Source organism: Notothenia coriiceps, unplaced genomic scaffold, assembly GCF_000735185.1.
Source record: "Notothenia coriiceps isolate Sejong01 unplaced genomic scaffold, NC01 NC01_scaffold00037246, whole genome shotgun sequence".
Classification (NCBI taxonomy): Eukaryota; Metazoa; Chordata; class Actinopteri; order Perciformes; family Nototheniidae; genus Notothenia; species Notothenia coriiceps.
In genome coordinates, this window is record NW_011369947.1 from 19,594,489 (window position 1) to 19,614,659 (window position 20,171).

The window sequence follows — 20,171 nt, forward strand, 5'->3', positions numbered from 1 at the left end:
TGACAGCACATCTTATTAAGGCCAAAAAGCCCGGTTCTCACTTAAAAAATCACATAACTAACCAACAGCAGTGAAAATTGCAGCGCTGATTGAATGTGCCTTTTAACAAATCATTAAAATACAAAAAGCCTAAACTAATTTGTTTTCCTACAAAGTAGGTAATCATGTTGTTGTGTTTTAATGATGTGTTTCGTAGATTATGTCCGACATGCGTGGAGGCTTTAGACATGCCTGATTTAACCTACAGACCTTTATTTAATCAATTTCAATTCCATGTGTTATTAACTCACTTTTCAAGCATTTGTATAAACTCTGTTTATTCAAAATAAAATAAAAATGTTAGCGTTACTTTAATTTTTCATCATCCTCTTTCCTGTTTTCTTTTCTGTATCCACATACACATGATTCTGAATTGCCCATCATTTTTTAACAAGTATCCAAAGTAAAGTATTATGCTATTATAGATCATTATTACTGATAAATGAACGCTTAAGGAGGTACTTACAGCTTGGATCAGTTTAGCTAGTTTTATACTGGTTGTAAAATCCTAAAGAAATTCACCATATTTTATAAATTGATCATGTGTTTAATATGTAAATCTGTTTTCTGAATTATAAAAACAGATTTCTAATAAATACAATAATAAAAAATGTAATATTTTCCTGTAAAACACTTTTCCTGTAAAACATGAGATATATATATATATAAATCAATTACATTACCTGAGTATATACACTTGCTAGTTACTTAATCCACTTCCTAATTTGATGACAATATATTGTGTTCTAATATTTTCTTATTTATTTATAGCAATGAGAGTAGACTTAAATAATCATAATGATGATAATACATTTTATTTGTCAAGCACTTTTACATGTGCTCAAAGACGCTTAACAATGATAAAAAGTCAATAAATCTGAATAGAATCGAGCTCGCTAACATTTGACACAACATTGATCACACATTAAAAGCCAGTCTAAAAAGCTGAGTTTTTATAAGCACCTCTCTGCACAGCAACACAATAACAACAACAGGCAACCTTCAGATTCAAAGGAGACCATGAAGTCAAAACAACACTGTAAGAGTCTTAACAAAAATAGACTTAACAAACTGGCAACTTGATGCATATTGTTGCAAAGGAAAGCTCCACCTCGACAGCAGTAATGTTAAAACATGTTTACACAATAAATGAATATAAAAATAAGCCAGCGAATTTCCCACAAGTCATTTACAGTGATTTTTGTAGTCCTGTATAATTCACTAATAGCTCTTACTTAATGTTAGAATTGTATTTATGGAGTAAAACACGGATTAACGGTGACCTATCTAAAACAGTATGTTTGTGTAATCAGCTATTTAACGACCATATTTGATTGTCTTAGTCTGAGAACCTGAAGTCACAGGCTAATTTGAAGGGAGACATAAAACCCCCCGAGATTAAACATGATTACACTGATGTGATTTGTCTCATTACAGCGCAAACTTCACCAATGTGTGATTTGCGCAGACGAGCAGAGTAGACAAGTGTTCCATTAAAGCCTTTCTTCGCTCATCAACTGCCTCCCCAAGACCCTTGTATATGTAATCGTGCATGGCCTCTCGTTAAGATCATCAAAACAGAGCGTGGAGAGGCCAGCAAATGTGTGTTAAAAGCACTTAATAGGAAGCCCCGCGTTACTGAAAGACTCAGTAATGGCTGTGAATGACTGTTTTCCCCCATTAGTCTAATGTGCCCGAAATCACTGAAGGTAAAAGTAAAACAACATTTTTAGTTGAAAATACAGGACATTCAACAGAAAAAGCTCTCCATCCGCACAGATTTGTGCCGTAAACCATAACAATGGTTTTACAAATTCCCAGGTGTAAGGGAGGAAGTGGAAATATAGTGTAGTGGCTACACTGAGCTACTAGGAAAAAAAAGAGGAACATTAAAACCCAAACAGCATTTCTAATAGTCTGAGGCCAACCTTTAGTATATTTCTTACAATAATAAATAAACTACAATTTACAATGCTAAGATACACCAACACCTACTGGAGTCTGCTATCGCATGTGACCACCCCCTGCTAGAATTGCGAGTATCTGACAACTATTTAGCAATTCAGCACACATGTAATTAAATTCATTATTCAAATTGCTGGGTAAATGGTTGCGAAGTCGCGTTTTCGGTCCTGACTAAAAAAGTTAAAGACGCTGAAACTTAAAATAGTTAATTCCAAGGTCACTATTAAGATAAGATAAGATGGTACTTTATTGATCCCAATTTGGGAAATTGTTTTCGTTGCAGCGGCATAAAAGACAAGGCATTTTACAATAAAACAGAACTAGAAATAAACAAGAATAGAAATAAAATAAAATAGAACATATACATGTAGATATTATATATACAAATATATATATATACATACATATATGACATGGAATATTAAATATTGAACAGATTATATATGTGTAAAATGTACAACGTGGTTTTATTAAAAGAGAAACTATGTAGCAGAGAGTTCTGACGTGTTGAAATAATATACACCTTTCTACAATTGATAGTGTTACAAGATTAATCGTAAGTGTCAATCCATTCAAACTTTAAGATCATGACAGATGGTGTTATTTATCATCTCTCACTGCTGTGTATAGCTGCTGATTATGTGATGCTGCGTAATAATTAAATATTAACAACAACAATAATAGAAAAACACATATGTTAACATTAATTTAAAAATCATCTAAAAAAAACACACTTAAAATGTAAAGCAGCTCTGAGTTTTGATTTGTGATTTGAATGTAGACACATTGTTGCAGTAACGGATGTGTTTCGGGAGAGAGGCAGCTATGGTTAAGCTATGTCCCTCAATGTAGATTTAAAGAATAATGAAAGGTTAATCTTATCTATTTTCGATAATTTCCCAGTCCATAACTACCAGATGTACAGTATCTATTTGCTAAAAATGTGACTTAATGTTAATTCACAGGTGGAGCCAAGAGTGTAGGGAGTGCCAGTCTTCAGCAGATTGGGACCAGAAGCAGCCAGAGGAGGACTAACAAGGTCAGGACAGATCAGGAGGTAAAGGTGGTGATTGGGGGTTTGAAGAGCAGAACATTCAGAGCCAAACCCGTCAGAGGGTACCGCTCAAAGAAAGAGAAGGTTAAAGAGAGCTCTTATCAGGATCATTTTTTGCCAGAGGCTCAGGATGATGGCTGCATTTCTGAGTCAGGAAAGTCCTTTTTGGGTGTTAGGGAGAACAAAACTCTCAAAAAAGTACCTATTACACCTGGTAGTTCCACATGGACTGAGTTCGACATTGTGACCCCCCAACAAGAAGACATGAAGATTATAAAAGAAGCTCAAGCAGCTGGATGTAGTGCTACTCGTCCAGCTGAGCAATGCACAGGAAGTGAGCCAACCAAACCAAAAGGTATGGTCCTAATCTCTTTAAATCCAAGGATGTACATTTTGAACAACCTATGCATAAACATGTCAATATTGATCAAGAAGGTTGAACACAGTGTGTTACGATGCATTAGCAAAATTGTTTACAAAAGGGACCAATTTGGGTTTGCAAAGTAGGTCAAATAAAAGTTAAAGAACTGCAATACATCTTGACCCAAAGTATTAGAAAGATTAGTGAAGGTTCAAAGTGCTCCATAGTGATTTTTTAACTTGAAATCTCCTTCATGAAAACATGAACATATACATTTTCTTTTAAAAGCTACTACAAACATCACATGCTGTACCAGATACTTATTTTACCTTATTTTTTTTCAACCAAGCTATAAAAGTACAGAGATCTTGCAAGCAGAAGAGCAGGAGATTTACAAAGACCTTTCCAAAAATACATGTAAGTATGGCTTTTTGTTCAGCATTTCATAGTGAATGGATATACTATTTCCTATCAGTGTACAGTGCTGCTGTACATGTCATGTAGTGTTGGATTCTGTTTATCAATGTGCTGCACTAAGAAGCATTTGTAGATAACACGGACGATGGTAATGTTCCACAACCTCGGTCAACACAGTGTCAGAATTAAACGGTTTACCAGAGATACAGATGAAAATGAAAAACAATACAGCATATGAAGTATATTTAGAGGTGTGGACATAATAATTGAAACATTAAAGAAGCCCGATAATACCTTTTTTGTTCTGCTTTCAGAGAGCCAAAGACCACAAGCCCTGCTCTCTGGGACTCTACTGTTCTATATGTGAGAAGGAACTACTTCCTGTGGCACATGGTAGTTCCTGAGAAAACCCTGTAATGTTTCAATGTGTTTACTACAGCTAAATCAAGTCAAACTATTTCTCCAATGTTATTTGGTATTGATTTAATCTTCACAGTTGTGACTTTATTTTTCAGGTGCACTACGACGTGCTGTTTGTGAATCTGAACATTTAGGTTTTCTGAGAAACGACAGATTTAGTTCTGGAAAAACACCCCGTCTCTGCCAGTGTGCAACAAATCAGCAATCACTTTCAGACAACTCACTGCTAGTAGTCCAAAGTGTCCCATCATTGAAGGCCCTAAGGACTGCTCTCCAACCCTACTGTGATAAGACTTTAACTGGTGGGTTGCCATATGGTGTAATAAACATTATTGAAGAAGTAAATAGGGTTCTCCGCAGTATATATCGGAGTAATCATTGCTAAAAGTACATGATGATTAAAAATTCTTACAAATTATTTTAGCATGGTTTAAAAAGCTTGATTTCCAATTTACTAGATCATATATATTAAGAGGAACTCTTGATGAGTTTGTTAGGGACTGGTCCTCAATAGCATTATACATACAAAATGAAGTTTTAAATCTTTTTGCCAGGGGGGTAACTTTGATAAAATAACAAGTACTCACATTTGGTAAATGCACAAGGTTGTGACTGCTCTTTTTTTTTTTAAATGTAGGTCTGTGTTTTGTATCATCTCATGCTAAATTATGATTATTTAAATGTAGCAGTAGATTGGGAAAGATGAGTCCCTTTTCTCATCCCAAACAGAATTTAGCATTCATATTAACATGTTAACCTTTAACTTTGATCCTTTTATGGCACATTTTCTCTCTCAAGTCAATAAAGTGACATGCTTTCGCCCTGCTTCTCATTCCTGCAGCGTATAATGCCATCTGGAATACTGAGAAGGGCTCTGTAACCAGATTTCTTCAGTGCAAAGGCTGTTTGTCCCAAAGCCTAGTGCTGTCAGGAGCTTTAATCGCAGCAGATATCCACTGCCCTCGTGACATGGCTCAAGATCAGGTACATTTAATGAATGTGAATACATGTTAAAATGTCCAATGTAAGAAAAATATAAAGTATCACCAGCTTTGTTCTTTAAAATGAAAAGTCTTACAGTGAGGTTCGATAGTTCATCTTTTCCCAGTTGTAGTTTGCGTAGATTTCTGAAAAGGATTTTAAATGTCTAAAACGAGGCCCTACTAAGTACACAAGGTTTTTTCTAAATAAATGACAATTGATACAAAGCAAGTAGTCACAGCAAGACTCACATTTGAATGTGTTGCTGACATGACAGATGATGATTGCTAAGAAATTGCAAAAGCCCAGTCTTGTACAGTATTTTACAGTAACAATATCCTGCAGCAACTTTTATCATGGCAGGATTAGCGCCTGATTTGTTGTTTGTCACTTGTACCTAGAACATGCTGTGCCAGGAGGCATATTTCAATCAATAACCACTCCCACCCCTCCATAATCCGACTTAGTATCAAACAAAGGCGGAGTACAACATGTCACAGCTTCTTTAATTGCCTCTGCAAAGTGTTATAGCTCCATTGATTTGTAGACCTTTAAGTTGCTTCTTTTTTTTTTTTATGTGCTTTAAAGACAGGAGAGGATTCTTTGCTAGTGTATTCATAAAGGCACGTGGCAATCGTCAGTCAGATTTATGGAAGTTTATGATTTAATCAATATGATTGAGCATTTGATTATTTTCTCATTACAATTAAATGTTCAAAAACATAAATTGTTTTGTGTCTGCTTATAAATAAACAGGAGGGATTATGTTCACACTATCAGAGTTAATTTAATAAGATGGTAGTATAGTAGAGGCGCAGTCTTTTATTGATGCTTTTTCACAAACATTTATATATAATGAAAATCTCTAGTTCATTTTGACATGCTGCTATATATTTTGTATATATAATTGTTGTTTTTAATTGAGTTTACTTGTTTAATAATTTATTTGCTATTGAATACCTTATCATTGAGGTTGTTGGTTAATTTATTTTCTCTATGACTGTTCAACTGTCACTAATGTTTGCACAAAAGGCAACTGTTACAGTTGCCAGGACTATCCAGTAGTAACTATATTGTCATTTTGCTCCAGCAGATGTTTAAATGTCAAAGACTGTTGAGCTTATCACTGTTAACTGTCAGATTAAAAAGATTAACCTCGTTTGACTGATAAAACTGTAACTTTCCAAACTTTATGTACTTTCAAATCTGAGTTCATCTTGGTCTAATCTTTTTGCTTTTGGATGAAAGAAATAAAACATTTCCTGGTTGATGTTATGAACCAGATTACCACAAATGCAGTTTGTTGTTATCCATTTGACTAAATGAAGATAGATATACAAAGTGGCTAACTTAAGAACATCCAGAATTGTAGTTATTTTTTATTGTATTTTTCCTCAAATGACCTACAAATAAATCCATATTTTTTTTTACAAAACTATTATAGAACTAATCTTTAAACCAAGATTAGCTTTTTTGTTGATTAGTGGGATTTGCTGTAAAATACATACAGAGAAAACATTTAAAATAATGAAAGTCATTTGTTTTATATAGTTTCAATGTCATTCATTTCCATCCATTTAATTTACAGTAATCTGCAGTGATTGACAGGTACGTGAATTGTTGACAGATTATAGCGTGTATATATACTGTCATATGTCACACTTTGACAATTATTCAAATGATGTACCCAGCAACTGTGACAAGCATCTGTTACAAATACAAAGCAAACTATTGCCAATTAAAACGTAAATTAAGGATTGAAGACCATTGGCTTAAAATAAGCAAAATCACTTGAAGACTAGGATATTGCTCAGATTTAGTGACATGAGTCACAAGAAACATAAAAAAAAAATAGAGCTACAGAGGTTACAGTCCCAGTCTAATTCATCATTAGGCACTTTAGTCAGATCAAGCATCTTACTTAAAGGTCCCATGTCATGGCCATTTCCACTGATCATAATTCCATTGTTGAGGTCTACTAGAATAGATTTATATTGTGCAATTTTCCAAAATCACTTTGGTTTCTCATACAGCATCTCTGTAAACTACGTGTACTCACTGAATTTCACTCTCTGCCTTTAACGGCTCGTTCTAGCTCCAATAGCTCCAGCCCCCACCCTCCCTGTGAGCACAGTGTGCTCTGATTGGTCGGGATGTTGTGAATCGCGCTGAGCTCCGTGGAGGTGTGGTTTCCTTGTTTAGCGACAGCGAAACACAGCCAAACTCACCCTGAGCACACACAAAGTCACAGCCGAAGTAAAAACAATAAGTGTGGCTTGATATTGAGTAAGAAAAAGGTTGATAAACGCTGTGAGAATGGGTCTGCAGAGAGAATTTCGCCGCGATCCCAACTTTCTGTTATCAGCCTGCAGCCAGGAAGGAGAGATCAGCAGAGCTGCCTGCACTGAGTGTTTGTGTGAGGAAGTCCGTGGATTGGTCAATTTGGACCAATCAGCGGGGGCTTAACGTAACGGCTCCGCGAACGTAACGGCTCCACGGATTGGTCCATTTGGTTCCGGGTAACGCATGACATCATGCGGTACCCGGAAGAATAAATGGAAAGTGACGTATCTCCAACAAGGCGTTTTGGGGAGGTATTTTCTGTGTTAGAGTTTTACTCGCTACAGGGTGTACTTTGAGGGTTTTGACTCTGCAGACCGTTTACATGCATGAAAACCTTCATAACACACAAGGGGACGGGTAATAACCGGAAAAGCATGACATGGGACCTTTAAACATTGCCCAAGGCCAGATTTTCTGCATTTTGTTGTGTTGAAATTTAAAATGTCAGTAAATCATAATCTGCATAATGTCATTTTCACAGGGGAATAGTTTTTTTTTTTTAATAAAATAGAGGATAAATACAAAAATATTAAATACAATTCAATAAATATGCCTATGTAACATAAGAAGTCAAAGTAAAATGTCCAATAAAATTGAATAAAAAATGTTGAAAAAAATGTATACAGACATAAGAAGTTAAAGTAAAAATGTGCACATCGTTCTACAAAATACAACTTGTATACTACAATATATACAGTGGGGTATTAGCATTAATACCATATTAATGCTGAATTGTCCACTTTAAAAGGGGTTGGCCTCTGATGGTGAAATGTCCAGTCTATTGACTCAGAGTGCCTGGCAGGAGTTTGTTGGCCACAGGCAGGGATGACTTACTATTAAGTACTCCCATCTGACATTAAGTTTAGATGATAGACTTGTTTGTGAAATAGCCCCAACATTTTGGCCATCTGGACCACAGTTTGAATCTGACTAAGCCCACCGTCTCTGCCCCCCCTATGCCGAAAGGGCTTTAGGACTCACTTTGGTCCACCCTTCACAGTTCTTCGGACATTCGCATGATGCATTTTGAGTTCCTGCTGTTCAACCAAAAAATATGACAGACACCATATTGCATGTAAAGCTTTGGAGTCTGTCTGGGTGCAATCACCAGACACCCAAACTCCAGTCTGCAACACTCCAACACTCTTGCCCTGGGGCATGACACACTCACAACAACTTAACTGGCATTATCGACCACTGTCTTTTTGACCTGTTAATCTCAATTTGTCATTGTTGTAACAACAATGGCAAACCAGCCCCCACAACCACTTATTACTTTTGTCATCTGTGCCAAAACATATCACTTCTCATCCTCCTACCACCTGCTTTCAAATTTAAATTACTTTATTGCATATCTATATACAGTTACCGCTTTAAGACCTAACATTTATGAACTGTTCAGATGAGGATGACACACAGTCACCTTATGTTTTAAAATGCTTTGTTACAGCACATGTTTGAGGCTTGCAAGCTCTGATATAGTGACCTTTAATAAAAGGCAATCTTCATGCCCCAGTGGCCATTAAAGGTAATTATTTTCATCCGAGTGATTTATTTGCAGCACAAATTGAATACTATTCAGTAGTTACATTTGAACAGAAACATGTTTATCTTATCCTCTGATGTGAAATTATGTTTATATAAATATGCCAGTTTTGTATCAGATAACTTATGAATGTATGAACTTTAACTTTTTTTACGTTACAATGCCAACAAATAACATTACAAATGTATTCAGTAAAATAAAACAAATGCATATTAATTATACACTATATATACACGTAAACATTTTATCTAATTTACTATCCTTCATTTTCCACATTCTAGCATTTCTCTCCTTGCCCACGGTGCTAGTTAAGTATTCATGTTAACTAGCACTACTTTCTTTAGCCTCTTGTAGTTTGTAGATAATATCATATTTAACATGGATCTTTAGTTTGACTGCTAAGTATCAATGATGAAAAACCATTAGGTGTAAAATGAAGGTAAAATACTTGAGGCATTGTTAAAACAAATTAAAGCATGTCTGCTGTATATGTAATTACATATGAGACAAGCAAGTGGATGTTGTGTGGAGATGTGTAATTAGATTAGAATTTAAAATGTTCTCAATTCAACTCTTCGTTAAATTAACCATACACTTTTTGTCTTACATTAGAATGTTCTTTAATGGCAAATCACTATAAGTGGAAATAAACAGATTTGGCCAATGTGGTGCATAGCTAATGAAATAGATTTATTTAACCGTATGTAGCCTGGTAAGGATTGCTTGACCGGATCATCTGGTGGTTGAGGGTCTTTAGCAATCTGTCTGCTTGAGCAGCTGTTAAAACTTGGCTTGAGTCATAGGTTTGGAGGCTCTTTGGGTAATAAACCCAGATTTATTTCAGAGGGTCAGTGGAATTAGACACCTAATCTGCCTATGTGGTTTTATAAGTTGATTTATCTTGGTATAGACATCCGTTGTTTGGGCTCATCTTAGTGTGCTTACACCATAAGCTGGTTAATGCTATAAGTGTGATTGTGGCAACCATTTGTCAGCCTTTTGAGTTGTGAATGTAGTAGTAAGGTCTCAGCAGGAGATCATTAAGTACTGGCAGTCAGCCATTTATGCAGCCTCACCCTGTGTATGGTCGAACATTGACAGAGATAAGAAACTTTGATCCATTAAACTACTAACTTTGTGTAGTCTTCTTTTTAAGTTTTGCAGCAGCTTTTGTCTAGTTGTACATATTTTTGTACATTTATGAGTTTGCTCATATTTTTCTAAAGTTATATGTTTGTTAGGAGAGTATGCTTTCATGTATGAATCTATGCTTTGGTTTTTGGCAATTCGTCAATATTTCAATATTTATTTTGCTCGTTTTGATTGGCATAGCATATGCCTAAAATAGTTATTCAGCTCCATTTTGTTTTCTGTTACTCCTCATTGATTTTGGAGTAGCTTTCGCAATCAATACATTTGAACTTCTAATAGGATGTATCTAGCATCTATGTAGTCTTGGGATTGATAGGCCTCATAATTTATTCCGGCAAATTAATCAGACCTACTAATTGACCTAACAGAAGTTATTGAGTCTATGTACTGCTTGGCTCAGATCCAGCAACGTCAACAAGGTCTCACCTCTAGTAACTCCTGAAGAACCAGGTTCAATTAACTGCTGTTTCAATTCAGACGACCCGCTAAATCTGTTTAAGCGATCCCGAAGGATTTTGATATCAGGAATGAGGTGTGGCCCTACCTAAGTGTGAGTGTGGCAGTGTGCATTTCTTACCTTTAAAGCAGGAGAGGATAGCGCAGATGTCTTTTAAGTTGTCCCAATCCAAAAGGTGGGATCAGTTTATTTGAAGAAAAACTGGTCCACGTATACAGGGTTTCTACCTTCTCTTGTTACAACATGACAATAATATAAAACATATCATAATAATAGTACATTACATTTATAAAGCGCTTTTCCTGGTGCTCAAAGCACTTACAAGCAAGTAAAGCAAAAATAACAACAAAAGTAGAAAGTATTTTTTTTTTTTTTTGACCAATACTTTGGTTTATGGAACACAAATACCCCTCCAAAAATTATAATATTCCCATCAGCTTCAGCTTTGTGTTTTGTGTTTACTAGCAATTTTTTACATACTGACATGAGAAATTAGGATGATAATTATCAGGTTTGTATTTAGCTCAAAACACCACTGTGCCGTAGGACATCCTCACAGATCAAACAAAGAGAAAAAATATACTGCTCGTTAACAGGAAAGGTACAGCAATCTACAGTATTAAATTCTCAAGATGTGTAGACCAATTATGCCACAGGGACCTCTTCCTGAAAAGGTTTGGTAGCACTGTCAACAATGTCAAGCTACTTTTGCTGTTGCTCCTGACAGCAAAAACAAGAAATGTCCCTGCTAGATTAATGTAGGCATCTTATGGTAGACATTTGAGCAAACCCTAACTGCTGTCCTTTTTCATAAAGAAGACCAGGCACTATGTGTGGCTGCAACAACAGCGCAAATTGTCACACACCTTGCTTTGGTTAGGAATACTTCTGTGGCCATTACCAAGGCTGTAGCTGTGATAGTTCCTATTTCTGTGGTTCTTGGTTATTGGCTGTTATGTTAGCTGTTGTTGTGATTGTGACCTTCTGCAGCAATTAGCATGTTGGCAAAGACAGGGATGAAATGCCATTCTCAAACCTAAAAGTTAACCAGGCTAGAATTGTATATCTAACATAATAACATTAATATCAGCACATTAACAAGCTGACCCATCTCCATATATTGTTTTAGCGCTGAGCAAGCACTGGAGAAAAGTCTGGCTGAAAAACGTCCACACTAATAGGAAAAAAAGTTATACATTTGTTGTATTTCTAAGACCCAAACATCTTGGAGTGGAGTAAGCCCAGTATTGAGCGATGGTGCCCTTGCCAAAGGGGTAAGACCCTAATAACCGTAGGGGAGGAAAATTCTGTCTAAAATATTTATTTAAAAAAACAGTGCATGACTTTGCTATTTTCTATAACAAAGTTTAGCAAAAAGTGTCAGCTACAAAATACATTCTTTACATAACATTAAGATGGTATGTCGTTAGATTAAAGGGTTCTTCTTAGATTTCAACATGTGAGTAATTCACAAAAGGATAAAGAGGATTTCAGCTCATTTGTTTTGAAAATAAAGAAGTTGTATTTCAACTAGACAATCCATCTTCCTTTTTAGTTCATACGATTTCTAAATTACATGAGATCCTCGCAATATAACCATACTACAGCCGGACAGCTCTTCGACCTGACAGTTTGATTAGTAGACCTTTGCATGAAACCTTTTTTAATTGCCTACCTTCTCTAAGTTGCCATATGTTTTACTGAACTGCATACTGTCGTTTGCTTTACCTTAAAGGATGGTGTCTCGTAAATATGTCCTGGGAAACATTTGCTTCTCATTTGCGCTTCATTAGCCTGTTATGATGCAAAAAGAAAAGGAGCTGTCTCTTCCAAGACATACTGAATTGTTAGAACATAAAGGCTTTATGTAGTTTTCCTGATGTTGAGCACAGAATGGTGTGGTCAATTGAAAACACTTTTAGGCTTCTTCCACCTGCCATTGGATAATAAATTACCAGGTCCCTAAAGGTCTCATTTGTGATGACAACACTGCTAACAGATAGAATTTGCACCAGCCAGGTTCAAATTGTTCTACAAAAAGTTTTAAATATTCTGAGATAGGTGGGAACGCAAGTTTCTGAAGGGTACAGTATGTGTGAATTTAGGACATACAATACAGGACCCTGCAGGTCAATAAATACATCACTTTTTTAGAAATAAATGACATTTGCACTGATGAAAAAAAGAGTTTTGCATGGGGGAAAAAAAACATAATAAAGTGTCTATCAGTAGGGTTCCATTACATCTGGATAAAGATGAATAATACAAATGTTTGTATTACATTTATGATCCCAGGGTGGAGTTTTTGCTTACATTTGGCAAATGTGGGGAAACTCCCATAGAAATGCTTTAGCAGTCCTACTTTTGGGAATCCTTCTGCAAATATTTCAGCACATCAAACATGTTACTTCTCACTCATCTCCCGCTTAATGCTTTGCTTTTCTCTGCTTGAAATGATTGATTGCCTTTTCTTTTGACAAAGTGAGAGAGAAAGGTGAAGTATTAAAAGCTGTCAGAAAGCTCAGTTTGAGTTTAGGCCCTACAAATATCCAAGGTAATGTGTTGAGAAATGGGAGGGGTTAAAGCACAGTGATGTTGGTGGTCCAGACTTGTGTAAATATTTTAAGTGTTGGGACATTGTGAGTCAAAACATGCCGCAGTTCCAAGAGGTTTGCTAATGAATGCAAAACCCCTCATAAATGTAACTTTTTTCATTGTATAATACAAAATAAAACAGCCCAGACAAGTTGGGATGGACACAGAAGTGACCCTCTATGGTTGTAACTCTTAAAACACATGATATATTTCCCATTCCAATGATCTAACACCTATTCTCACCAAACACAGTCTTTTCGAAGCATTGAGGAAAATCCCAACAGAGCAGTGACTGGAAAGTTCTTTGTCCTTGCCTCTTAGTGGAATGTGTAAGTGCTGAAAGACAAGACTATTTAAGAACTGGAGCTCCTGAAATCAAACAGGACACACTCAGTGTTTAATTCTGTGGCAACATAATCGAGAGCTTGCCCTGACTCATCACTCTTTCAAAGCTCGCTGGCACACCTCATCGTGGGAATGACACTTCCCAAACCATCTATGTTTGAACAAGTTCATTTCACTTTCTCTGTGCTCTGCGTAGGGCATTCAGTAACTTTTCCGATGTATAATGGAACGCTGGTTGAATGCAAAGCTCCAACTTCAAAAAGAGTTAAAATGTGTTGAAAAAAAACTCCTAAGTGTGCACACAAATGTGCCTACCCCTTCGTTTGAAGTTTGAATTAATCCCTTTTATTGTTGACAAGGTTAACATTAAGGTGTGGACCGATAGGCATCAATACAACTTGCTGCTGAGCTCTGACTTTCCCATCTATCCTCGTAGACTTGGGTGGCGTGCTGCTCACGCTCAATTTAGCACTGTCAACACAGATTTAGATTGAATGATTCCAGTTCAATTAGTCACCTTGGGACTAAAATGTTGCTAGATCACGTCTGTACTGATTATGGTAATAAATATAGAGGAACGCTGGAAAACAAATGTATACCATAAGGGTTTAACAACTCACATGTGACATGCATTTTGTTTAATATAATGCATTTAAATAAATTATTGGTTTAAATTAATGCACATATTTAATCGTTTATCAAAAATAATAATCTTGGATTAATTATGATTAATCACAAGTTTAGAATACTAGTATTAACTTTTATTTTGTGTTGGAGATATGTGGAGATGTAATACAGAAATGCATGACAAGCTGGTAAGAGAAATCAGAGTTTATTTTAAACTTTATTATAACATGATTTCTGAATTATTGACATGAAGTCTGACACATTTTGACACTTAGCTAAAGCATCAAGAAAAAACTATCCCCTTCATCCCCCTTAATCATATTGCGAGCACTATCTGTGCCTACCTTGTCCACTAGTCCTGTGCGACTTAAAAAGCTGGCAGGCTCATGCTTCGGCAGAATGCCTTTCCTTTTGCTTCACCACACCTAAAGCGAACAACTGCAGTTGCCCTTTGTTATCGATTAGGTGTGCCATAAAACCATGGTAGTAATGACTGCTTACTGATGTACTTGGGTCTACAGTAAGCAAAATACATGTTGCTTGTGCTTATAACCCATGTAAATATCCATGCTGGATTTACGGGAGGAAGTTTGGGTCAAACTTTGTAATGTAATACATTTTCATTCAAACAAAATGTAGCGCTATTCAGATTAATCACAAACTTTAACGCTTTAATGTTGAAATAACTAAAATATATATATATATATATATTGATTAGGATCTGCTATAAGAAGTTGTTTAACTGGTTGTGAATTAGCAGAAAATATCTGTAACATTTTTGAAAAGACAAATATCAAGCATGGCATTTCTAATAAAAATTGAAATTGTTGTTTGAGAAAATAAAATACATTTTTTACACTATGTTCTGATATTGTATAGAGAAATGAGTTAGATAGTAAAAAAAAAAAAATATCACTGATGAAAATAACTATTAGTAAATGCAACCTGCTGCAATTCTTCACATATGAAACAAAACTTTGCTGTAAATAATAAGTTCTTAGAAATGCATAAATGATGGTATATATAGGTTCAGATTTAAAAAGTAGATCCTTAAATATTACTTTTGTCAATAAATCAATTGTATTGGCCAAATATGGCAGATATGCCTCACAGCACAACAAAACCATTTGCTTAAAATATAAACTTTAGTTTGTTGAGATACTGTAATCAACATTTAATTGGTAGAACAATGGTAGGAGCGTTTCAGCTCGATTTTGTTGGAGCCCATCCAGTCTTAACAAGAATAAAATGCTGCCACTAACACCAAGTTCTTTTAAATTTGAGGCTAAATATTATATATTCATGACAAACATTTTGTATCACAAGTCATTTTCAGTAGAATTTCTATCTATTACAACTATTCATCCTGTAAGGCATAGAGCTGATGTTGCAGGTGTCCTCTTGAGACTCTCCCAGTGCTACCTGTGTAGTAGGAATTCAGTCACGCTTCAGTGTCCACAGCTCACTCTCAACACTCCCTGTTCGTGTCAGAAAACAAAGGCCTCAGGCGCCCCCGCAGTACATAGCCGCTGGGGCAACCGGACAACACCTCTAAAGCAAACAAACTCACGGTGCTCTTTATAACAGCAGCATAATGCTTAGCCTTTGTCCTTTCCAATCCTCCACCCTGGACCTCCTGCTTCATAACAGGTGCCACTTGAAGTTGATTTTCTGATGCATTGTTTCTTCAGTTCCAAAACTCCATCTCTTTTAATGTTTGCCCTCCTAGCTGACTTTGTAGGTGATGTTCTCTGAATGTACTCAACAAACCTACAGCCTTCTATTTTTTGTGGTGCAGTGAAAGCCTGGCTTAGTAAATGTGCATTTGTGTGTGCGCTTGTGTTTGTGCAGCTACTTCTATGAAAGGACACAGGTTGTTCCTGTGAGAAATGACACTGCTCTATCTTTGCCATCAGTTCCCTACTGTGATAGTGGTTTGACAAAAATGTAATCGGATATCTGTGAAATAATTTTAATTGAGGGTAAATGTAATTCCTGTCATTGGAAGTAGTAACACATTGAGATACACTAACCAGCCAGATTCAGAGCTATCAACATTTAACTTAGCACTTGCCCATCACAACAGAGAGAACTCCATTGATGAGACCAATTAAAATGCAGTTTAAAGTTCTGGAAGAAAAAAGGGCATGGACTTTGCGTTCAATTCGTGTTGTTGTACTCTCTGATAAACTCTTGCTTGTATCAAAACCAAAAACTCTCCACACTGGTCTGGTGTACACCCTAATATAACAACCGACTGGATGATAGTTGTTAATCTGCCAATATTGACTTTTGCTATGAACTCATAGTAGTAACCTGGATAACCTCTAGCTCAACTTTTATGTAAATATCTCTGCGAGTCACATTTTTTCTGATCTTTAAGCTTGTGACCTGTTTTTCCCTGGGAAATAATCTATATCAAGAACTTTTATGAACTGGAATATTCAAGCAAAACATACCTGTGATTTAAGCTAACCCTAATCTAAACGATACCCAACCATTGAACAATTTACAATGACCCAAAACATACTTCGAAGGCACCCAATGAGTTTTTAAGTAAAATAGGTTGAATTTTATGCATTGGCCCAGTCAATCACCTAATCTCAACCTGTTTGATCATACTTGCTGCTGAACACAAAGCTAGTGGCAGAAAGAACCACACAAAAAACTGCTGAATACGGCTGTAGTAAAACCCTGACAAAGCATCACAAAGGAATTTACTGATGTCCATGGGTTCTAGACTTCAGGCAGTCATTGCTTGTAAGGGACTATCTAAAAAGGTATAACAATAAACATTATATTTGTGATTAGGTTATTTTGTCCCGTTACAATTTAGCCCCTTAAAATAAGGGACTGTAAACATTTTTTTGCAATCTCTAAATATTTAATAAATTGTTTTTGTTCAACCCTTGAAGAAAGGATACAACTTAGTGGGGACAAGTTAAACCAAATACATGTATCATTCTTATTTCATCAGCAGTTACTCCTCATGTGACTATCGTATAAATGCACTGCATGTTGTCAGTATTATCCTAATATGAACTCAAAAGCATTTCTTCTCTGCACATACTGTGGTTGTGTAATGCCATTTTTGCTTAAATATTGTAAAATGGGAACGCAGAATGAAGAGATCAAAGAGAGCAATGGAAATAAGACATGTCAGAAACTGCTCTGTTGATCCCTGTGTACCAGAAAAGTCATACATCAGACATGTAGGTGGTAGAGGTGCAGCATCAAATAATTTACCACCGCTAAAGCCATAGGATCATGAGAGAGCAAACACGATTATTGACAGAAACACAAAAGAAGGTTTAAGGTAGTGTCATCCCAGCTGTGTGAAATTGCAGCCAAACACAGCCATGTGCAAAGAGGGTGAGCAGGTGACAGTGTCTGAGAAAACGAGGATCCACCCCCATAACCACTTTTTTTGCAGTTTCCTTTATTCTCTGTTCTTGTGGTTTTCTGTCATGACCCAGATTTGGTGGGACAAAGCTCCTCGCACCCCTGTTGTGTTTATAATAGCTATGTCTCCAATTAATAGGGCAGCCTGTATTTTTGTGTGCATGCATCTGTGTATTCTGATCAAGGGGCAACCTAATAATCCTTTATCCGTGACACAAAGGTGTTGCAGACATGCTGTCTTTGCCTTTGTCCACCTCCTTCTTGAGTCTTTTAGCCTTATTGCCCTTGACACACTGCACTGCAAAGAATTAAGTCATCCCTTTTGTCTTACTTATTGTGGACAGGGTGGGGCACTGTTTCCCTACTTTGCGCAAAGCACCTCATATTATTAAACACTGAATAGTGTTTCAAGGGCTCACAATTGGGCATGTTACTAGGTTTTACTGTGATGTCAAATGTGTCTGCCACAATAAAGAGACATCTGTTTCTTAAGCAAGTTATGCTAATTTGCTATCTGAACAAAGTTCTCTAAAATGAGTTGCCTACCCAGAGACAACAAGACATGGCCTGCCCAAGACACTGTCCAAGACACTGTCATCATTCAGTTGATCACTTGTGTTTTACCAATCTGTCCAAACAGATTTACTGCAATAAAGTTAATGAAAGAATCTTCAAACAAGTTAATGAGACAACCAATGGTCCCAGGACAGAGACACCATTTGTAATAGAAGAGCAGTGCAGTGCAGAGCTGAGCTTAAACCAACACCGGTGCCCCTTGGGATGAACCATTAACAACATCAGTAAGCCGGGTATTTGTTCTAAAACCATTTACTATAACGGCTCTGCTTTAGCCATATAAACATGTGGAGATAGATTGTTGCCAGACTATTGTGTTTTGGTCTTGGTGCCACTGGGTGAAGAGTTGCCATGAGGAGTTTATTTTGAAAAATGCCAACAGAGATGACATGTGTAACTAGCCTCTTGATGCCCATTATGTGTAACTGGTTATACACCACTGTTCTGATTTTTACGATCAATGCTCATCAATGCTTCAGAGAGCATTCACTACCTAGATCAGCTACTATATCTTGCACATTTGTGATGCAAAAATAGTCAATTGACCCCACCCACCATAATACTGACACACACTTTATGACTCAACAACCTTGGCCTCATTTGAAATCCAATGGCAAGATTGTTTCTAGTTTCATTCTTCATAAAACTATCTTTCACACTTTTTTTGGTCTACAACCAACTGCAACACAATACATTTTAAGGATGTTTTTCAAAGTGTTAGCCATTATCTACATTTTTACTATACATTTAGTCAACACTAAATGCGTGTAGGTGTGGGCTATAAGAGAAAAATATGTAAAAGATACGTTTAACCTCTTACAATTAATTGTAATATATTGAGACCTTTAGATTAGTGCATTATTCTTTAGCTTTATTTTATTCTCTTTTGATGTATAGCTTCCTACCAAAGTCAAATTCCATTATATAGCTATTTACATAAATTATAGCCACTGAAAAGCTCCTTTTTGAATAATAAACTAAGAACTTACTGACAGTGACTATAAACTGATAATAAAAAAAAGCACTTCCAGGGCCATTTCGGACCTATTGCCCGATTAAAGGTGGGGTGGGTAAGTTTGAGAAACCGGCTCGAGATACACTTTTTGTTATATTCCATGGAATGCTCTTAACATCCCGATAGCAATGAATATCTTAAGTGCTTTGACAAAAAATCCATACAAAAATGTCATCTGTGGAAGCCATAGTACTGTAAAAAGCACGACCAATCAAATAACTGGATGGCCTACCTGCCTGTCAACCTTCCATCTGTGCACAAACTTATCTCGTGCCCTCATTGGTCCTGTGCGCGTGGTTGACAGGCAGGTAGGCCATCCAGTTATTTGATTGGTCGTGCTTTTTANAAATGAACTGAGTGATGAAATGTCCTCTTGCAGAAAAATACATATTTTTTAAATATATTTTCCATTACAACTGCAACTTGGTTATTACAACCTCTCAAATCAGTCATTACAACTTGACGAATCTGCTCTGTGGCAGTATAAATCGACGAATCTGCGGTCGAGACTTTTGCTACACTTCTTGCGATAAATGTGTAGCAAAAGTAATTTTCACCTGTAGATGTGGGGGGAGGGAGGGGGGTTGGAGCGAAGGGGCGGAGCTATCAGAACGACGAGGCTCGGGTGACTGGAGACTGCGGGGCTAAAGGCCCAGATACACCGGCCAGTCACCTGAGAAGTCGCCGAAGCCGACACCGACTGTTGCGTCGCCGGACTCTCCTGCGTATTTGCCGACTTGGCGCACTGGAACACACCGCAAATCCGAGCCGAGCACGTATGAACTGCGTATGCGTGAGTGGCAATAACTCTCCTTACCAGCAGGCGGCGGTAGTGTGTATTCATCATTCAAAAGAGGCAACAACCGGAAGACAGAG

At 36.7% G+C, this 20,171-nt stretch overlaps 1 protein-coding gene across 1 annotated transcript in view; it reads left to right on the forward strand.

Moving 5' to 3' along the window:
* LOC104966493 (Fanconi anemia group J protein homolog) overlaps window positions 1-20,171 on the forward strand; it is a 44,103-nt gene that overhangs the window by 12,402 nt on the left and 11,530 nt on the right. The window contains exons 7-11 of the mRNA XM_010795680.1: window positions 2,970-3,413; window positions 3,769-3,836; window positions 4,151-4,229; window positions 4,352-4,558; window positions 5,098-5,240. Coding sequence (XP_010793982.1) covers window positions 2,970-3,413; window positions 3,769-3,836; window positions 4,151-4,229; window positions 4,352-4,558; window positions 5,098-5,240 — 941 coding nt within the window. The remainder of the gene's footprint in view (window positions 1-2,969; window positions 3,414-3,768; window positions 3,837-4,150; window positions 4,230-4,351; window positions 4,559-5,097; window positions 5,241-20,171) is intronic.